Source organism: Canis lupus, chromosome X (assembly GCF_003254725.2).
Source record: "Canis lupus dingo isolate Sandy chromosome X, ASM325472v2, whole genome shotgun sequence".
NCBI classification, from domain to species: domain Eukaryota; kingdom Metazoa; phylum Chordata; class Mammalia; order Carnivora; family Canidae; genus Canis; species Canis lupus.
This window is the reverse complement of record NC_064281.1, coordinates 102,828,316-102,849,459: the sequence shown is the minus strand read 5'-3', so window position 1 is coordinate 102,849,459 and position 21,144 is coordinate 102,828,316. Positions and strand designations below refer to the sequence as shown.

Here is a 21,144-nt window from a genome sequence, read left to right as displayed (position 1 = left end):
GTAGCATTTGCTTATTCAGTGGTGTAAATTCTCTGGCCATGACCAGCTTTAAGCTGCCAACTTGATATAACTGAATGCTGAGTTGAGATAAGGTGCACACATTCAGCTCGCCTAAGTCCATGCTAACCAGCTCCAGCACATTACTGGGAAGAGGTCAGCTTTGCCCGGTGCCTCTCCTGCCTGGACTACTATAAGTCAGATTTAGCTTTAAAAAGATTTCCTCATCCTACACTGGACTCAATCATGGAGAAACACTCCCCAGACCATCCTGTGTGCAGTACATGGCCCTTGATGTCTCACCTCCTTTGAGCTCAACCTTCTTGAGGTTTCTCTAAAACTCCTCTGATTCCCAGTACAGCTTTCATAAGAGCATTGTTCTTTTCCTCTAAGCTGAGTGTTTTTGGAGCTTAAAAAACTCTTTCTACAAATCACACCTGTCCTGCCTCTATACTCTACCACACAACTTACTTCAATGTCTATATGTACTCAATAAAATATTGTGTATAACAATTGTCTCATAATCCATAAGAGGTGATTCTGAAGCTTTTGCAGGAGAAACTGTATCCTGGCACCCATGTTCAAAATGTGAAAATGAAAAGGGGTATGGCTTAGGAATGTTTTCTGGCATCACCCCTGTCCCAGGATGGTGAGGCCAATAGCCCCCATACAAGCCCTCTCCTGTCCATCTGGCCAGTTTAAGGGGATGGAGAGTCAGGGGGCCCTTGGCCATTAGGAATGGCCTAAATGGGGCAGCCATGGTGGCTCAGTGGTTTGGTGTCACCTTCAGCCCAGGGTGTGATCCTGGGGACCCAGGATCGAGTCCCATGTCGGGCTCCCTGCATGGAGCCTGCTTCTCCCTCTGCCTGTGTCTCTGCCTTGCTCTCCCTCTCTCTGTATCTGTCACGAATAAATAAATAAAATCTTTTTTTTTTTAAAAAAAGGAATGGCCTAAACATTCCCTGTCAGAAGAGAGTTGTTTAATACCAGACTCTACAGTAATCAACCAGAAGAATCCCAGATTTCTTGGGTATGTGTGTGTGTATGTGTGTGTATGTGTGTGAAAGATTCACAGTCACAGAGCCACAGGCCCAATGGATTCCTGATGGGAGAAGGCTAGCAGAGCCTGAGTCAAGAGCTCCATCCTAGCTAAGTTTCAGCCCCAGAATTTGTTGACCTCTATCACCAGCTTTATAATATTGGGCCATTCAAGTTTTCTCTAGAAATGTTGTCCAGAGACTGTTTCTCTTTCTAGAGGCAGGTGACAAGATTCAAGACCCACCAAAGGAGCCTAGAGATGAAGCTTCTCGTATCTCAGTTGCCAGCTGTAGTTTGAATGAGTTCGCTTCTATGAAACTTGAATAATAAGTCCCTTCAATATTTCATAGCATCCTAGAGCAAAAGGTAAGAGTGAATCATGTTCTTACCTACATAGTCCCAGGACCTTTTGCAGGCTTCCACAGCTAATTAGTGGGGAATCTGAGATCTAGATTCAGATTGCTGGTCCAAAGCACAAGCTTCAGCCCAAGGACTTGCAGAAAGCAGGTGGACACCACCATTGCCTTTTTTTCTACATTATTAACAGTGTATTTGATTGGTGCTTTTTCTATTTTACTAAGTAAAATCTGTTTTTTTAGATTTTTAATTAATTAACTATTTCTAGTTTTATCATTCCAAGCATCCAATGCAGAGGCAGGGTAGTGGTTAAGAACTTGGGATGCCTGGGTAGCTCAGAGGTTTAGCGCCTGCCTTCGGCTCAGGGTGTGATCCTGGAGTCCTGGAATCGAGTCCCACATCAGGCTCCTATGGAGCCTACTTCTCCCTCTGCCTGTGTCTCTGCCTCTGTGTCTCTCATGAATAAATAAATAAAATCTTTTTTTTAAAAAAAGAACATGGAATTGCAGGATGCCTGGGTGGCTCATTTGGTTGCCCATCTGCCTTCAGTCAGGATATGATCTCAGGGTCCTGGGATGGAGCGTGGAGCATCCTAGGGCTTCCTGCTCCCTGCTCTGTTGGGAGACTCTCCTTCTCTATCTCCTTCTGCCCCTCCCCCTCATGCTTTCTCTCTCTCTCAAATAAACAAATACAATCTTTTTAAAGAAGAACATGGGACTGCATTTCACAAACATATACAAATATTGAATCATTGTGTTATACCCTCTGAAACTAATATAATGCTGATGTTAATTATAATTCATTAAAAAGAAAGAATGAAAGCACTTAGAGGTTCAGTTACTTTGCCTAAAAAGTTTTAGAAATCCTTTCTATATAAAACTCACTTATAGATATGTTAAAATCAAGACAAATAAAAAGAACATGGAATTGTATATACAAACTGGCTGGATGTAAATCCTAGCTCTGCCACTTGCTGGCTCTTTTGGCCTGGGGTAATTTGCTCATTTGGCTCTGTGTTTCAGTTTCTCCATCTGTAAAATGGGGCCCGATAATGATAGCTATCCCACAGTATTGTTATAGGGGAGAAAATGAGTCAATTTTAGTGCCTGGTACTATCATAGTGATGTCTGTATACATGTTTTGAAAACTATCACAAATATTTTCATCCTGACAGATAGTAACTATCACTACCATGTTCCAAACAACCGTTACATTGAGTCAGTTTTACATGCCAGATGTTTCAGGAACCTTTTCTCTCCCTTCCTTCACTGGTTCCACTGCCCTAGTTTAGGCACATAGTCAAAGAAAACTGCTTGCAGCTTTCTGTGCCTTGTTTGCTGGCTTTTCCTATTGCAATTCTCTGACTCTCACAGCACCTCCTCTCTGGCCATCTCTTACATGTATTCCTCTACTGTTTATCCTTATACCAGAAATGGCTTAAGAGCAGAAACTAAAGAATAATAAGAAGAAATAAAAGAACAGGGCAACCTGGGTGGCTCAGTGGTTTAGCGCCACCTTCAGCCCAGGGCGTGATCCTGGAGACCCGGATTGAGTCCCACATCAGGTTCCCTGTGTGGAGCCTGCTTCTCCCTCTGCCTGTGTCTCTGTCTCTCTCTCTCTGTGTGTCATAAATAAATAAATAAATAAATAAATAAATAAATAAATAAATATTTTTTAAAAAGAAATAAAAGAGCAGAAACTGCTATTCTTTCTAAATCATCAGCACTTAGGACAACGCCTGGCACAAAGAAAATATAAACATTCATTGAATTAATGGAGGCTTGCCATGGCCCAGGCACTCTGTAGTGGTTTGCAAGGGTTTTTTTATTCAATCCTACCCAAACTCTGTGTGATAGTAAATGCAATTATTATCCCCATTTTACAAATAAGAAAGCTGAGTCTTGGAAAGGTTAAATAACCTGCCCCCCAAAACATATATCTTTATTTCTATGGTTATGCTATTTCTTGGGGGATAATCTGCAGTTTATAATGGTATGTAGGAACAGAGGATTCCAGGAAGCTACAACTCTTATAACCTAATGCATAAAGAGATGATATTCAATTTGCCTGTCACTTTACTTTTGTGTGGTTTGTTCTTAAATTGCAGTATTTTTCTTTAGATAATTTGTAATATTTTATGATTAATTTGGCTATTTCTTACAACAATCGATCTGCTGATTTATTGGATGCTGCATTTTAATCTCATCATACGATATATGTCAGGAGCTTTGGTTAGTGTCTTATCCATACATTTCTCACTTTAAAAAGTCTTTCATGATCAACTACACTTGTGGAAGGTTGTCTACATAATTGAAAGCATGTTACTCTAGGGCATTTGCAGAAGACTTTACAGATTAATAACAGTAGTGGCTGCAGCAGCTCCCATGTATTAAGCACCTAACAGGGACCAGGCAAACTGTGCTAGAAGTTTGACTCGCATGATCCCAACAAAGCCCCATTCTACCGCTTCTGCTGTTTTGTTTTACAGATCGGGAAACTGGGACTCAGACAGTTTAACTCACTTACTTCAGGTCACTCAGCTATTGAATAGTGGAACCTGGACTGACATCCAGATTGGTATGTCTCTAAAGCCTGGGCTTTTATCCTAGGCTGGACTCTGGAGGTTGTCCAAGTCACTTAACCCTCTCTGAGATTCAGTTTCCTCATCTGTAAAATTGAGGGAAGTTAACACATCTTGTAGAGTTGCTAGTAAGATTGGAACTAATAGCTGCCAGAGGCCCAGAGGCACATAGTGAGCTTTTAAACCATGGTGGCAATGTTTATGCATAAGTGGGGCATTAAATGGGCAGAGGAAGATCTGAGTTCCCTTTAAAGGCATTGGGGAGCTGAAGAGGAAGGATCTACAGCTTTGGCAGTCTGAAGAGCTGGCCCTCTCCCCTCCAGGATACAGTGACCCAATGAAACCCAGAGCGACAGGAGAGGGGGCAGGGGCCTGAATTTGGCTCAAGTAACCTCTGCAGGGAGTCGAGAGAGGCGGGGAGCTGGGAGAGGCTTAGAAATCCTGGTCGTCAGAGGACTGCAGGTGTCAGGCAGAGTTGGTGTAGGTGGGCTCCTAGAGCCTAGCGGAGGGAGGGGAGGAGGTTGGAGCAGACTGGCTGCAGGCGGGGGAGAGAGGGAGGCGGGGCGCGGAGCCGGAGAGGCTGTCCTTAGACAGCTCTCCTCATGCCGGGCAGTTTGCTGCATCTGGAGGAGCTCACTGGAGAATCTCCAACAGCGGAGCGGGCCTTCAACTACCGTAAGTACCTGCAAATGAGCGCAACACCCAGTGGCTGAAGATTAAATACTGGCCATGAGATCCTAAACAAAACCCCGAAATAGTCTGCCTGCTGTAACTAATTGCCTCAAATCAAACTGCTCCCCAGTCCATTCCCCCTACTCCCCTTCATCTCTCCCTTTCTCCGTCCCTCCACGGATCCCAGCTTTGCCTCGCTGAGAATTTCTGGGCACTGTAAATACCTTCCCTTTTCTTTCTCAGTCTTCCCTCCAAACCCTTAGCGAAGTGTGTACCCGGTGCCCCGCTGAGCCCAACCCCTTTGATTCCTGGAGCCCTCAAAGCTATGCAGGGGGCGAGCCATTAGACATTTCGGGTATGTCACCCTCAAAAGCACTGCGGCGCTGCCTAAGGGTGGGGAAAGTGCTTGGGGTGGAGTAGAAAGGGAGGGTAAAAGGGCTAGACTGTGGAAGTTGGGGGTGGGAGTGGGGGTGTGAAAGGCCAAAAATGGGCGTGGCCAATTAACCTGAAGCTTGCGGCAGTTTCCCACATTCCCTGGGCATAAGATTCATCTTTTGGGTTGAATGTAAATGGTACAGTTTCCTTAGTGATTGGGGAGGGATCAGCTATGCTGAGAAGCCCCCCTTCTTTCATTCCACTCAGGAGGCAAAATCCTGGTTTAGGGGTCTAAGTGGCAAGCCTGGAATCTCAGCTGGCATTTCTGGGCAGAGTCCCAGGTTGAACCTTTCCCTTGGCAGTAGAACCTGGCTTCCCCAATAAATCCTGGCCCAAAGCCTTGGGGGAACAAAGCAACAGAGTGGCACTCAAGCCTGGGCCTGGGCCTGGCCCTGAGAGGAGTGGGGAACAAGGGGCTCTGGGAGCTGAGATGAAAGAGCATCTTTAAGGTTCTACACCAGGTTAATACCCACTTTGGGAAGAAGAAAAATAGCCACCTTGTAATGATATGTTTACCATGTGCCCTGTACATATATTATATTTGATCCAACACAACAACAATGTTAGGTAGGTATTACTCCCCAACTTTACAGATAAGAAAAGTTCAGAGAAGTAATTTGAGCATTCTTCAATGCAAAGCGAGAAATGCAAAAGGCAACTGTCTCTTTGGATCTCTGACCGTCCACCTGTTCCCTACAGCCCAGATGTTTGAAAATGAATCTTCTTGTTTTCCTGCTCCTCCATCCCACCCAGTGTTAGCATTAGAGCAAATTCGAGGCTGCAGTGCTAGGATCCATTCTGGGAAGCGAAATCAGCCTTTTCCATTCCGGGAGTTGACTTTACCCCCACTCTACTGAGATAGGATTAAACAGCCAGGACCTCAGACTCTGACTAGAGAGTTGGTGGAGGAGAGTTAACTTGAGTTTGTATGATGGGGATACACCCTCCTTTGGCAAAAGGATACTTTGGATATGGTGGTAGAGAAGAGGCAGGAAAGCAGAAAGGGTCTCTCTTATGTACATGTGGTCAATAGTGGGGTTTTTTTGGAAAATGAAAAGGCCTCCCTGAATTCAAATATCTTTACCATATTTCCGAAGGGCAACGAACAAAAAGGCTTACACATTATAGGCAGCCAATACATCAATTACACCTTATATTAATTAGCTCAAGTAGCTTGATTCTCCAGCACTTACTTGAGATGAGGGTTTTGAGCTTTGGGGGGTAAGCGATAAGAATGAGAGTAATATTTCATCTGAAGCTATCTACAGAGGGGAAGGCCTGGGTGGTATGAGATCAGAAGAGTGAGGAAAGATAAGAAAGGGGAGGTTTATTTTTTTTTGTATTTTTTTAATTGGAGTTTGATTTGCCAACATAAAGCATAACACTCAGTGCTCATCCCATCAAGTGAAAATGGGGGTTTTAAATACTGGTTTTAAAGCATAGGCGTTGGAGTTATTATATAAATATCTGATATTTAATCTTTCGGCTTTGAGCAAATTAAGTATATCTCATCTGAGCCTCCGTTTCCTTGCCAGCAAAATAGGGATGGCAGGAAAGCCTCCTTTGCTAGGTTGTTGGAGGACTCAGACAAGATGATAGATAGATGATAGATAGATAGATAGATAGATAGATAGATAGATAGATATAGATAGATGATAGATAGATAGATAGATAGATAGATAGATAGATAGATAGATGATAGAAGATCTTAAAAGGATGAATCTCTACACCTCCCATCTCTCTCCTCCTAAAAGCTCCCCTCTGGCCTGAATTAAGTTACCTTCTGGGCCTCTGAGATTCCAGGGATGCACAGACATTTCAACAAATCTGACATTTTAGATGTCAGCAAAGACCTTAGGTGTGAAGAGAAGTGAGTGGAGAAAATGGGCAGGTGACTGTGTCATACATTTCATGCCTCTGAGAGAGTGGAAGGTAGGGTGTCGAGTGCAGTTTAGTGATCCAAACTAAACTTTGAGGAGCAGAACAAGTTACCTGAGTATAGACACTTCTGCTTTTAGATCTCACCACCTGCTGAGCGGCAAAGCCCTTCCAGACTTGAAGCACACATTGACCACCAGAGGCCCCATGACCCTGAACAGGCTGGGGGAGCGGGCTGCCATGCTGTGGACATTCACAGTCTTGCTCTTTTGCATTCGTGAGTACAAGGAAGGTGTGAGGGGAAGTCACCCTGTCATAGATCCTCCTATGGTTGGGCACCTTGGGGAGGGAGAAGAGAGGATTGAGGGTTGGTGAGGTCAATGTGGGGGCTCTTCTTTACCATTCTTATCTCTCTTTTCAGGGCTGAGTCTGGGTATGACATCAATAGGTAAGTGAGTCCTGCCGCCCCTGGTACCTTCTTTCCTGGAGGTTCCAAGACATCAGCTGCCTCTGTGGCCCCAGACACAACTACCTTGAGACCACAAAGATAATTCCCAGATTGAGCTGGTTGGAGACCAGAACCTCTCACTTCATGACCTGGTTTCCCACAGAATAGTAAAAAGCTTTATTTCAGGTGGAATGGAAGCCAGACTTGCTCTGTGTTCCCTAACTCACTTGAATCCCTTGAACAAATATCCCAGGGTCCCTAACCCATCCTCTACACGAGCAGACACTCTTGTCCCCAAGGAAAGATAAAAAGCAATCTGGGTAAGGGCTAATTGTAAGGGACATTGCAGGGCACATTATGGGTTGGAGAGGGTTGGACTGCTCACATCTTTGTGATCTTTGGGAATGACAGTGATGCAATCTCAACCGGAGCTGTGGATAGAGACCAATTACCCCCAGACCCCTTGGGAGAACATCACACTTTGGTGCAAAAGCCCCTCTCGGATTTCAAGCAAGTTTCTGCTGCTGAAGGATAAGACACAGATGACCTGGATCCGCCCTTCCTCCAAGACCTTCCAAGTTTCATTCCCTATAGGTGCCCTTACTAAGTCCAATGCAGGTCTTTACAGGTGCTGCTACTGGAAGGAAACAGGCTGGTCAGAGCCCAGTAAAGTTTTAGAGTTGGAGGCACCAGGTAAGAAGAAACTAATAGATAATCAGAAATAAACTCCAGCTCCTGGAATTCAGAGCACAATTTGTTTAATTCATTCATTCATTTATTTACCTCAAATGCATGAATGCATACATGCAGGCATTCCACAGTTAGTAAGTGCCTACTTTCTATGGGCAATGCAGATGAGGATGCAGTCTCTGGAACAGATCTAGAGAGCAAGGTCTCAACATAGGGGAGACCCCAGATCGGGGAAGGAAGGGTGGCAAATAAGGATCATACAGGGAAGGCTCATTTAAGTAGCACTTTCCTCTCCTGCTCACTGAGCATCACTATCCTTGCTCTACCTGAATTCCAGTTCGTTCTCTCCTTCAGGCCAGCTGCCCAAGCCCATCTTCTGGATCCAGGCTGAGACCTACCCTCTTACTGGATGTAATGTTAACATACTCTGCCATGGCTGGCTGCAGGATTTGGTATTCATGCTGTTCAAAGAGGGATATGCAGAGCCTGTGGATTACCAAATCCCAACTGGGACAGTGGCCATATTCTCCATCGCCAACATGACACCTGAGAGTGAAGGGGTTTACATCTGCCGCACTCATATCCAGATGCTCCCCACTCTGTGGTCAGAGCCCAGCAACCCCCTGAAGCTGATTGTGGCAGGTGGGTGTAGCTATGGCTGTTGGGGTCTGATGATCGTTGTCCCTGGGATCATGGCTGGATGAACCAGAGTTTCTGATTTTCCTTTCCTTAGCCAGGTCCTAGGCCCTGCAAGGCCTATGAGCTAGAGTCATTTGACATTTTACTGAGATGCAAATTAGAATCACACATGCTACCAGGCAGACACGTGGAAGCCAATCACTTGGCTAGTGAGTGAGCTCAGCCAAATGTCTTGCAGGTTCAGCTCATCACAGCTTTGTTGTTCTCTACTTGTTAAATATCATGCTTTCATTCATTCATTTGACTAATATGTATTGAGCACTTATCATGTGCCAGGCACTGCCACTGCAGTCTTATAAACTGGTTTTTACATTTTAAATACATTTTTGTTGTATTTGTGATTATTATTTTAAGTAAAGAAAATAGAATGAATTGTGCTAGCATCGGTGATGAAAATAAAAATGACAAAAAGTGATAGCTCGTACTTTAGATATGGCTTTATGTAAATTACTTGAGTCCTGTATATGTAGATCTAGTAAGGCAGTATCACGTTCTAAACACAGTATAAGTCTCCCCAAAATGTTCAAATGCTAGACACACCCTGTAGCCCTAGTTTGTCCACCCCATGGTCTGGATGCTTTTAGACAGAATTGGCCACATTTGTTCTAGTTCCTCCATCAGTCTAGATAGGCTTGGGGAAAGCTGTGGTGCCACAGAAGGTACCCTGGACTTAGAAGCAGTAATCTTGGTTTCTAGGTCCACCACTGACACTGCCTCCCTGTGTGGTCTTAAGCAAGTCACTTCACCACTCTGCGCTTTGGTTTCCCCCATTCTAAAATGGGATAACAGTATCTATATGACCTAATGTGTAATGCCTCTCTGTACCTCAGTTTCCTGATTTGCAAAATTGGTATAGTAATAATGCCTACCTCACAGGGTTGTTGTGAGGATTTGCCTAAATATATGTACAGTGCCTGGCACATAAGTTCTCAATAAATGGTAGATATTAATTTTATTAGTATAGCTTTTTATTGAGGATTGAATAACAAAGACTGTTTGAACTGTGTGTATGGATGTGTGTTGTATGAATGCCCTTCCAGGGTAGATTCCACTAACATACACTTTTGCAGTTACCTCTTCACTGGTATCCCTCACTAGGCCATGAACTTTTTGTTGACAGGGACTGTGTCTTCTTTATTTGTACATCCTTAGACCTACATGATGCCTGACACATCCTAAATGCTCAATGAGCATATGACAGAGTTGATCTTTCCAATAATGGATGGGTGGATCTACCTGGGATTGCTGTGGGTAAGAAGGAATGATATGAGAGTAAGGTTTGCCCTCTATTTTGTAGTATGATCCCCTTGGGGGAACAATACATGGAAAAGAGGGTGTGGCCCCATTAGCAGAGATTTCTTTGGGTCGAAGACTTATTGGCCAATCTTTCCTTACTGGTTTCTTCCAATCTTGTATTGGAAGTAGGGTCTTATGTGGGCTTAAAGTGTTCAAAAGGCATGTTTATTTCTGCAGTAGTATTCATGCTTTACAAAGATGAAATCAAAATCATTTTCAGAAACTTGGATTCTTGGGTGGTTGGAAGAGTACATTCGGCATTTCAGGAACCTAAAGATACAGGCAATTACAGATGTAGATGTTCCACTGAGACATAGCCTTATACATAGTTAGAGCTCAGTGGAACTGATGAAGTCTGGTGAGAGAGGAGGTACCTAACTGGACATGCCCTCGATTATCTCCTAAAGGAGGCTGATGTTCAAGGAAGGGAGAAGGAATAGAGGCTAAACTTCAACTACCACTCCTTGTCGTTAGAAAAAAACTAGAAAAATAAAATTAGGAGATAATAGGGAAGAATTATCTTATCTCTAATTCAGAGTCTCTTCCCTTTCTAGGACTCTATCCCAAACCAACTCTGACAGCATATCCTGGGCCCATTATGGCACCTGGAGAAAGCCTGAACCTCAGGTGTCAGGCACCAATCTACGGAATGACCTTTGCTCTAATAAGGCTTGAAGATTTGAAGAAATCCTTTTACCGCAAAAGGCCAATAAAAAATGAGGCATATTTCTTCTTCCGGGCTTTGAAAATCCATGATGCTGGACATTACCTCTGTTTTTACTATGATGAGTCATACAGGGGTTCACTCCTTAGTGATATCCTGAAAATCTGGGTGACCGGTAAGAGAGGGGAATGCCATGGGACCTATGTTAGAGGCTGTGGATATACAACTCCTTCTGTGCCCCCCACCCCCGCCCCAGAAAACCTGATCATGCAACCAGAGCTAATAGTGGGGAAGGGAGCATAATTTGTACAACTGGGCTTAGGGTGGGATTTGCCAAGGGTGGACTGGAGGAAGAGAACCCTTCGTGGTGAGAGGGGAGTCAGAATACTAGCCCTTTATATTTTGGGTCTCATCCTAGACACTTTCCCCAAGACCTGGCTACTTGCTCAGCCCAGTCCTGTGGTCCAGATGGGTCAGAACGTGAGCCTGTGGTGTCGAGGGCCAGTGGATGGAGTGGGGCTTGCACTCTATAAGAAAGGAGAAGACAAACCACTTCAGCTTTTGGATACCACCAGCATTGATGACGAGTCATTCTTCCTCAACAATGTGACCTACAGTGATGCTGGCATCTATAGTTGCCACTATCTCCTCTCCTGGAAGACCTCCATCAGGATGACATCACACAACACTGTGGAACTTGTGGTTGTAGGCAAGTGTTAACAAATGTCATTCGTTTTTATCATCATTACAGTATTCTAAGAAGGAGCTAGCAGCCCGGTACCCTCTTGGAGTTATGAGCCAAGGAAAAATACACTAGGAAGATGGTGTAGAATTTTCTCCAAAAACTTTATGTACTTTCTCTCCTAGGACTGTTACTCAGGCCATGCCTTTCAGCATGGCCTAGCCTCATTGTGACCCCTGGAAATGTTATTTTCCTTCTGGCCAGCGGAAACTTATAGATATGAGGTCATCCTGACAGAAGGTAGAAACCCAAGAGTCTTTAGAGCACTGAGGAGTGGGCCAAGAGGTTCTAAAGCATGGTCAAATTTTGAGACCACTGATCTAGTGGAAGTGGAAAGATAGGAAAGATCAAATAGGAAGCTGAGAAACATTTTTGGGGCCAGGGGTACTGAATTCCAGGTCACTTATTCAAATTCTTGTTTCTGTATTGGTTGCAGATAAGCCCCCCAAACCCTCCCTTTCAGCCTGGCCCAGCACCATGTTCAAGCTAAGAAAGGCCATTACCCTTCAGCACCGAGTACCCCATCCAGTACTTGAATTTTCTCTGGAATGGGAAGAAAGAGCAACATTCCAAAAATTCTTGGTAGATGGAGATTTCATCATCAGTAATGCTGAAGGAAAAGGCACAGAAACTTACAGTTGCAGCTATCGCATAGAGGCACACCCCAACATCTGGTCAGATCGCAGTGAGCCTCTGAAGCTGATGGGGCCAGCAGGTGAGAGGACAACTCTTCCTAGGGTTGCCCCTCCATGGCTTTGGTCATGCTACCCCTGGGATCCTGAAGCAGTGCCCAGAAAGCTATGGAAAGGGGAGTCAGGGATTGTAAATCAGGGCCCTCGGGTTTGGGCACACTTCCCCTGGGGTGATCTCATAATCACTCAAAGACAATGAGCAGCATACTTTCAAAGCTCCCATTCTTCATGAAAAAGAAGGCCCCTTCTGTCACTCCTTCCTTTCACCTTCAGTAACCAGCTCCTCCTCCCTCCTCCCCGCAACCCCAAATGTGTTCACCTCCCCCCTTCTCTATCAAGGCTCCTGCTTCTCATCTTCTCTGGTCACAGGCTTTCTTACCTGGAATTACATTCTGAATGAAGCTATCAGATTGTCCCTAATCATGCAGCTTGTTGCCTTGCTGTTGGTAGTGCTGTGGATAAGGTGGAAGTGTCGGAGACTCAGAATCAGGTAACCATCTTATTCCAGCCCCTTGTCCTTCAATCTAGCTGAGTCCAGGCTCTCCAGATACTCAGAAATGAGTTTTACCCCCATTGACATAAGCCACAGGGCCACACTGTTTGTATTCTCCACCTTCTGGGCTTAAGAAACAAGACTTTCCCATCCCAGCTGTTTTTCTTTCACCTCACAGAGAGGTCAGTACCCAAGCCAGAGGGTAGAGAAACATAATTCTTGGAGGGAGAAGCAATCCAAACCTCATTCTCTGATTTGCCTCCCCCCTCCTGCCCAGGAGAGTGCCCAAATCTCCCTCCCAAGCCACCCTGCCCCTCGGAGATGATTGATGTCTCTCACTGAATTTAGTTTGAATTTTTTTCTCTTGTAAGAAGACAAGCTGTCCTGTCTCCCTGGGTGTTATCCAACTCCTGTCTCAACTTTTCACCCTTACCCCTAGCTTTCAAGAGCTAGAGAGGCTTGTGGTCCCTCTTAGTCTCCATAGGAACCAGTGTCTCTACTGCTCTGGTCTCCAACCATCTGTGCAGAGCATTCTGAGAATATAATCTTAACCTGGATGGGCATCTGATGAAGCAGTGGATTAGGCCAGAGAATCAAACTGCTTCCTCTGAACCGCAAAATGGCAAACCAAACAGGTTATCCAGTCCTTTCCTTTGATCCTTTGGTGTCCCTTGGGCCATCCTGATCCCCTGGCCTATGCTCAGGTGATTCTGCCTGAAAACAGGAAGATAAATGACAGGTCCTAGGTTGGTGGGGGTCTCAGCCCCTGAAGGTCTTACCTACTCCCCCAACCCTCTGCTTCTGGCTGTAGCCCCCTCATCATGATCATAGGTCTTTGTGTGTCTGAGAGTATTCAATACACAATGGATGATGACTGTGATTGCATGTGTCTGTTTTCCACCAGGATCTGAGGGACAGAGTGCTTGGGTAATTAGAAGGGAGCCTCCTAAATCATCTGTAAAAACCACCATCCTTTGAGTTTTCAAAAAGTCTCAGTGGGGTGCCAGCCCTACTTGTCCTCAGAATCCATCCTGAGTCCCACACGTTAGGGTAACCTCCAAGCCAGGGATTAGAAAAAAAATGTAGCTTCAAGTGCCCCGCCTCAGCCCAGGACCACTACATCAAAAGATGAGCTCAGAAAGCAGATTTCAGAGAAAGCAGCTTGAAAAGCATGTTTTCCTGACCCAGAAGGAGGGTCATTGTTTTCTAAGTACGAATTGCCAAATGGATTTTGGCTTAATATCATCTAATTCTACAGGACCCATAACCCAAAGCTGCTGCACATTGCTAGTCATAATCTGGGTGGGGGTAGAAAGATCCCACTCTCTGACAAGCTTAGCTCAGCACTGACAATCTTCGGGTAATTCACTGCGGCTGCCTAGGCAACCCTTCCATAACAAAGGCAGGTGAGGCAGGTCGGTCTGAGGACCAATACTGCCATAATACAAACTGCTTCCAAACTTAAACTTGATGACGGAGAAACACCCAAGATTTTTCTCTCCACCCCCACACCCACCACCCAGAGCTGCCGATCACTCTGAGCTCCGGGGGTTCTGAGAGCTGAAATTACAAAAGCATTTTCACATCTGACAACTCAATTCCAGCAACAGCCTAATCAGGGGCCATGGGGAGCTGACATCTGATATAGGCTGGGAAGGGGGGAGGGGGCAGGGGGCACGTGGGTCATGAAAGAGCAAGAGGTTTGTAGGTGGTGAGGCCCTCAAAAAGAAAAGTCATCGATGTCAGAAAAGATTATATCCCATTATCCTGCCCAAATCCAATCCCTATTGGGTGGTGAGTAAGCCAATGACATAAATTGCCGCCCCCTTCTCTCCGCCCTCCCCCTAACCCCAGCAGCTCCTCTCATCTCTTTTCTGGTCTCACTAGAGAAGCCTGGTTGCTGGGAACAGCTCAAGGGGTCACCATGCTCTTCATAGTCACGGCCCTTCTCTGCTGTGGTGAGTACAAAGGGGTGGGGAAGGGGCCTGGGCAGAAGGCCGGGTGAAGTCCCGTGGGGGAGGGGGCAGAGCCTTGGCAGCAATTTCTTTTGCAGGACTGTGCAATGGGGTATTGACAGAAGAGACTGGTGAGTTTTTCCTGCTCCAGACTGGGACATTCCTTCCTGGAGATCCGAAATAACTACAGAGTGTCAGTGTCAGTGGCCAGGGAGTGACTGGTTGGGAGGGAAGGACAGCCAGGAAGGGGCACTTGCTAAAACTGCTGGCAAAATTCAGCCTCCAACTCTGATTTCTGCTTGCAAAATTTCCCCTAAGCTTCTGCACTTTCCTGAGGCTCAGCTAAGACATAAGCTTCCCCTTTCCCCAGCACCTGCAGAAGGAAGGAAACAGTTTGGATTTGGGTTGAAAGGGGAGGTGGACATTGTGATCTGGGTAGGGGGTTCAAGGGCAAAGAAACAGGGAGGGGAGAGAGGAGGGAAGATGGCTTTATTAACTCTGCTGTTTCTAGAAATAATCATGCCAACCCCTAAGCCTGAGCTGTGGGCAGAGACCAACTTCCCTCTTGCCCCGTGGAAGAACTTAACCCTCTGGTGCAGAAGCCCTTCTGGCTCAACTAAGGAGTTTGTGTTGCTGAAGGACGGGACTGGGTGGATTGCAACTCGCCCGGCCTCCGAGCAGGTCCGGGCTGCCTTTCCCCTTGGCGCCCTAACCCAGAGCCATACCGGGAGTTACCACTGCCATTCATGGGAGGAGATGGCTGTGTCGGAGCCCAGTGAGGCACTTGAGCTGGTGGGGACAGGTAAGAAAAGGCAGAGGTTCCTCCCGGGGTGACCTTCAGTGCCCTGTGATTCCAACACTGTTCCTAAGGGTAGGGAATGCACAGAGCCCAGAGTTCAAGGGGCTTTGCAGCAAGGAGAGGAGGAGCCCTGAAATGGAGGAGGGGGTTGGGAAGAGAGTGAAAATGGCCAGTCCAGGATGGATTTCTTTTTTGCTGACAAAGTGACTCCAAGTGTTCCATCTGGGCACCTCCAAACTTCGACCTCCTTTTTCACCCCATTTGTTTTCCAGACATCCTCCCCAAACCTGTCATTTCTGCTTCCCCCCCAATTCGGGGCCAGAAACTGCAAATCCGGTGCAAAGGATGGCTGGCAGGCATGGAGTTCGTTCTGTATAAGGAGGGAGTGCAGGAACCTGTCCAGCAACTTCATGCCGTTGGGAGAGAAGCCTTCTTTACAATCCAAAGAATGGAGGATAAAGACGAAGGCAATTATAGCTGCCGTACTCATACTGAAAAGCGCCCCTTCAAGTGGTCTGAGCCCAGTGATCCCATGGAGCTTGTCATAAAAGGTAGAGTTGAAAAGGGTGTATGAGGGAGGAGGGGGAAGGCAAAGCTCTGGGTCAGACACTCCTCTCCCCACAGCAAATTTTGCTGCTGGTCCTAGGAGCCTGTGTCCAATCTTAGAGCCAGGCAGGCGTGGCACTGGGTGTGCCAGGGCCTCTGGCTGCACGATATTAATAGCCATAATCGTTATTAATAGCTGGGGTTTGTGGAGGGTGATTTAATTTTTCTAATTATTTTCATATCAATTATCTCATTTAGATATAGGCCAAATATTCCAGGGAGGCAGAGCAGGTACCATTTCCCCTTCTTGCCCAAATGGGCAAACTGAGCTGCAGGGGACCAGCAGAGCCCTAATGACAGTTCACTCTTTTAGCTAGCCTCCATTGCCTGCCCTGATGGCTATAGAAAACAAAGCAGCTTCCAGGAACCATTATTTGCTATATTAGCTATCTTTCTTTTTTCTCTTAATTTGGTTTTGTGTTGTGTTTTGTTTTTTGCCTTCTAGAAATGTACCCCAAGCCCTTTTTCAAGACATGGGCCAGCCCTGTGGTCACTCCTGGTGCCCGAGTGACTTTCAATTGCTCCACTCCCCAGCAGCACATGAGCTTTATTCTTTACAAAGATGGAAGTGAAATAGCATCCAGTGACAGGTCTTGGGCAAGTCCAGGGGCCAGTGCGGCTCACTTTCTGATCATTTCAGTGGGCACTGGTGATGGAGGGAATTATAGCTGCCGCTATTATGACTTCGCTATCTGGTCTGAGCCCAGCGACCCTGTGGAGCTCGTGGTGACAGGTCAGGAGTGGGGAAACACAGATGGAGGCAAGACTGACCCTGGAATGGTGGGTGGAAGGGCTGTCAAAGGGAGAGGAAACATGCTCCTTCTAAAAGTCACCAGAATAGAGCACAGGACTCTTGATCTCAGGGTCATGAGTTCAAGCCCCATGTTGGGTATGGAGCCTATTCAAACAAACAAACAAATAAAACTAAGTCACCAAGAAAGTGCTTAGGAATGTCACTGGTACATGTAAACAGTTCATGAAAGGCAGAAGACTCTATTATTATTAATACATGGAGAAGAGACAAAGGAGAGGGGAGAGGCAAGTAATTCACTTCTAGGGGAAGAAATGAGGCAGACGAGGGTGTCCAATCTCCAGTGCCAAGCTCACATTGCCCTATTTCTGAAATCTTTTTGTGACTTGGCCTTGAGCTTTAGGCTCAATGTTCACTTTTTCTTTAGCTGGGCTGTCAGAGATTGGCAGGCTGGATGGCCCTCAGAGAAAGGGCAAAGACCTTGAAATGACAGCTGCATATTATGCAGCCATTACAAATGATAGTTTTCAAAGGCTGATTAACGTCATAGGAAAATGTTTACTATATAAAGTTAAGTGAAAAATATTAAATTACACAATTGTACATACAGTAGGACCCGAGTTATGCAAATAGTTACAGTTACAATAACATGGAAACATAGAGAAAAAATGAGAAAGAAATATAGAAGCGTGTATAAAGAGTGGTTATCTTTGAATGGTAGAATTGTATTTTCTTAGGTTTTTTTTCTATATTTTCTAACTTGTTACAATAAACACATATTGTTTCTTACAATAACACTAAAAGAAAACGATCTGCATAAAGTGAGGGGCAGGCATCTCTCAGGTTGTGGTCTGTTGAATTTCAGAATTCTACCCCAAACCTACTCTTCTGGCACACCCGGGTCCTGTGGTGCTTCCTGGAAAGAATGTGACCCTGCGCTGCCAAGGGGCTTTCCAAGGCATGAGATTTGCCCTCTTGCAGGAGGGAACCCAGGTTCCCTTACAGTTCCAGAGCACCTCCGGGAATTCAGCTGACTTCCTCCTCCACACTGTTAGAGCAGAGGACTCTGGGAACTACAGTTGTGTTTACTACGAGACAACCATGTCAAATAGGGGATCACATCTCAGCAAGCCCATTATGATCTGGGTGACTGGTAAGAACAGACAAGATATATTTAAGAAACAAAACAGATGAACATATGGGGGAAAAAAAGAGGAGGGAAGCAAACCATAAGAGATCTTAATGATAAAGAGCAAACTGAGGGTTGATGGAGAGAGGTGGATGGAGGTGGGCTAAATGGGTGATGGGTATTAAAGAAGGCACTTCTTATGATAAGCACTTATGATGTAAGTGATGAATCATAAATTCTGACCCTCAAACCAATATTACACTATGTTAACTAACTACAATTTATTTTTTTAATTTATTTATGATAGAGAGAGAGAGAGAGGCAGAGACACAGGCAGAGGGAGAAGCAGGCTCCATGCACCTGGAGCCTGACGTGGGATTCGATCCCGGGTCTCCAGGATCCTGCCCTGGGCCAAAGGCAGGTGCCAAACTGCTGCTCCACCCAGGGATCCCAACTAACTACAATTTAAATTAAAAAATTGAGAAAGAAAAAAATAATGAGATTTAAAAAAAGAACAGACAAGATATGAGACTGAGATAGAGACAACTCGAGTAGGGGTATGGAGGGTAGAAGGCTAGGCCAGACCATGGAAGGGAACTACTGTATCCAGAAGGAGAAAGATGAAGGGTTAACACAGCAAGTGGTAAGTTTCCATACTCTCTACATCTTTGGTCTCTTTCTAGACACATTTCCCAAGCCATGGTTGTTTGCTGAGCCCAGTTCTGTGGTTCCTATGGGGCAGAATGTTACTCTCTGGTGCCAAGGGCCAGTCCATGGAGTAGGATACATTCTGCACAAAGAAAGAGAAACCACTTCAGTGCAGCTCTGGGGATCCACCAGTAATGATGGGGCATTCCCTATCACCAATATATCTGGTGCTAACATAGGGCGTTACAGCTGCTGCTACCACCCTGACTGGACCAGCCCTATCAAGATACAGCCTAGCAACACTCTGGAACTCATAGTCACAGGTAAGGGGAAGGTGCTCTGGGGCAAGCATGGGAACTTAGAGAGGAGAGAATGGACTGCAAGAGGATTCATTGAAATAGTTTTTGAAGAGCTCAAGGAGAGGTAAGCAGTAGTCTTTCCTCTTTATTGAACAGACTCCAGGGGTGGCACACTGGAACATGGCCTCCTCTCTCTGACCAGGAGTTAATTTCTTCTAGGTTTGCTCCCCAAACCCAGCCTCTTAGCCCAGCCAGGTCCTATTGTGGCCCCTGGAGAAAATATGACTTTTCAATGCCAAGGGGAACTACCAGACTCAACATTTGTCCTGTTGAAGGAAGGCACTCAACAGCCTTTGGAACAACAGAGCCCAAGTGGGTACAGGGCTGACTTCTGGATGCCAGCAGTGAGAGGTGATGATTCTGGGGTCTATAGCTGTGTTTATTATTTGGACTCTGCTCCCTTTGCGGCTTCTAATCACAGTGACTTCCTGGAGATCTGGGTGACTGGTAAGGGCCTGCAGACCTCAGTAATAGTCTAGTGAAGTAATTAGTCCCAAGAGGGTTCAGGGCCACTTCTTCTAACACTGGTTGGTTGTCCTGGTTGGTTGCAGATAAGCCCCCTAAGCCCTCGCTGTCAGCCTGGCCCAGCACCATGTTCAAGCTAGGCAAGGACATCACCCTTCAGTGCCGTGGCCCCCTGCCAGGTGTTGAATTTGTCCTGGAACATGATGGAGAAGAAGCACCTCAGCAGTTCTCAGAGGATGGGGACTTTGTCATCAACAATGTAGAAGGAAAAGGCATTGGCAACTACAGCTGCAGCTACCGCCTCCAGGCCTATCCTGATATCTGGTCAGAGCCTAGTGATGCCCTGGAACTGGTGGGGGCAGCAGGTAAGAGGATAATCCCTCCACAGTCCTGGCATAACCTGCCTGGGGTATCAAAGACAGTCCAGGTAGAGACCACTCAAAGATGGAGGTGGGAGAGTTTGGAGTCAGAGACTTCAAGTGTGGTCATCTTTCTCCTAGGGATGGTGAGGAGGTGGACCTCAGATCCACCTACAAATAGTAAGCAGGATACTTTCAAGGCCTCTTCCACCCTCAAAAGGAGGGCAGGTTCTGCCTTAGCATAAGTGCTGGCTCTAACCAACCCCTCTGCATTCTCAACATGGCTCCCAAGTGAACGCTGGAGGAGGCCAGATGAGGGGGCAACAAGAGATCAGGGGGAATGTACATGTGCTAACCTCCATGGCTTTGGTTTCTGCTCTTTTGTCATTACAGGGCCTGCTGCCCAGGAGTGCACTGTGGGGAACATTGTCCGAAGTAGTCTGATTGTGGTGGTAGTTGTAGCTTTGGGGGTAGTGCTAGCCATAGAATGGAAGAAGTGGCCTCGACTCCGAACCAGGTAAATGCCTCATGTCAGTCTCCTTCTATAAACCCAGGGCTGGTAGAAAAACAATAGTCTTCATGTTCCTCGAGTATCTGAGCCCCATAACAAACCTGTTTTCAGGTTGATACTTTTAGATTCTCCCTTAGTCATATCTTTTTTCTCCACACAGGGACTCAGAGACAGATGGAAGAGACCAGACCATAGCCCTTGAAGAGTGTAACCAAGAAGGAGAACCAGCCACCAACACCAGCTCTCCCTCCTCCGTCTCTCAGGGAACCTCAGTGGAACTGCCAGTCCCAGTATAATAATCTCCTCCTTTACAAGAGCTTTCTTCTCTCTTTTATCCTCAGAGATCTGCAAATCGGACTGGTTATACTGGGAGTCAACCTCATCTACTGTTCATTGGCCACTAATCACCTGAGCTGGGTCAAGGGGATTCTGGGATTTGAGAGCTCTACCAGGGTGAGATGTTTCCTGAAGAGAGATTCCCCACTCCTGTAACTCCTCACTGTACTGATTTACTGGTGCATGAAATTCTATTAAATATGTATTCTTCTGAATAAAAAGAGTATTCACTATTTAACTGCAAAAAAACTATGGCAGTGGTTTTTCCATGGGTTTCTTGTCCACTTATAGCTTAGAAATGGTATACTGGAGCTGACCATCATAGCAGAATAAGAGCATGGGGCTGCTAGCACAAAGGAAGGTGCTTAAAGATGGGGTAGGGAAGGCTCCAAAAGAGTACTTCCCAATTTGGTTTGAGACATGGTCACTAAGTAGGATGTCCTTTTGTCCTTCCATTTTACTATTGAGTGGATGGATGGATAAATGGCAATGTTCTCTTCAAGTTCAGCCCAAAGAAGCTAAACATTGAAAGTATATCCCTTTC

The 21,144-nt window shown here is 45.8% G+C and overlaps 1 protein-coding gene across 1 annotated transcript; it reads left to right on the top strand.

Moving 5' to 3' along the window:
- The first annotated feature begins 4,524 nt into the window (after window positions 1-4,524).
- IGSF1 (immunoglobulin superfamily member 1) lies at window positions 4,525-20,849 on the top strand. Its single transcript, XM_025431599.3, has 20 exons — window positions 4,525-4,648; window positions 7,099-7,235; window positions 7,380-7,406; window positions 7,818-8,099; window positions 8,451-8,738; window positions 10,646-10,930; window positions 11,174-11,464; window positions 11,934-12,212; window positions 12,559-12,679; window positions 14,570-14,640; window positions 14,736-14,768; window positions 15,149-15,439; window positions 15,709-15,987; window positions 16,488-16,775; window positions 17,659-17,946; window positions 18,606-18,893; window positions 19,089-19,376; window positions 19,481-19,759; window positions 20,147-20,270; window positions 20,425-20,849. The coding sequence occupies exons 2-20, from the start codon at window positions 7,166-7,168 to the stop codon at window positions 20,558-20,560; spliced, it is 4,008 nt and encodes a 1,335-aa protein (XP_025287384.1). The 5' UTR covers window positions 4,525-4,648; window positions 7,099-7,165; the 3' UTR covers window positions 20,561-20,849.
- The last annotated feature ends 295 nt before the right edge of the window (window positions 20,850-21,144 follow it).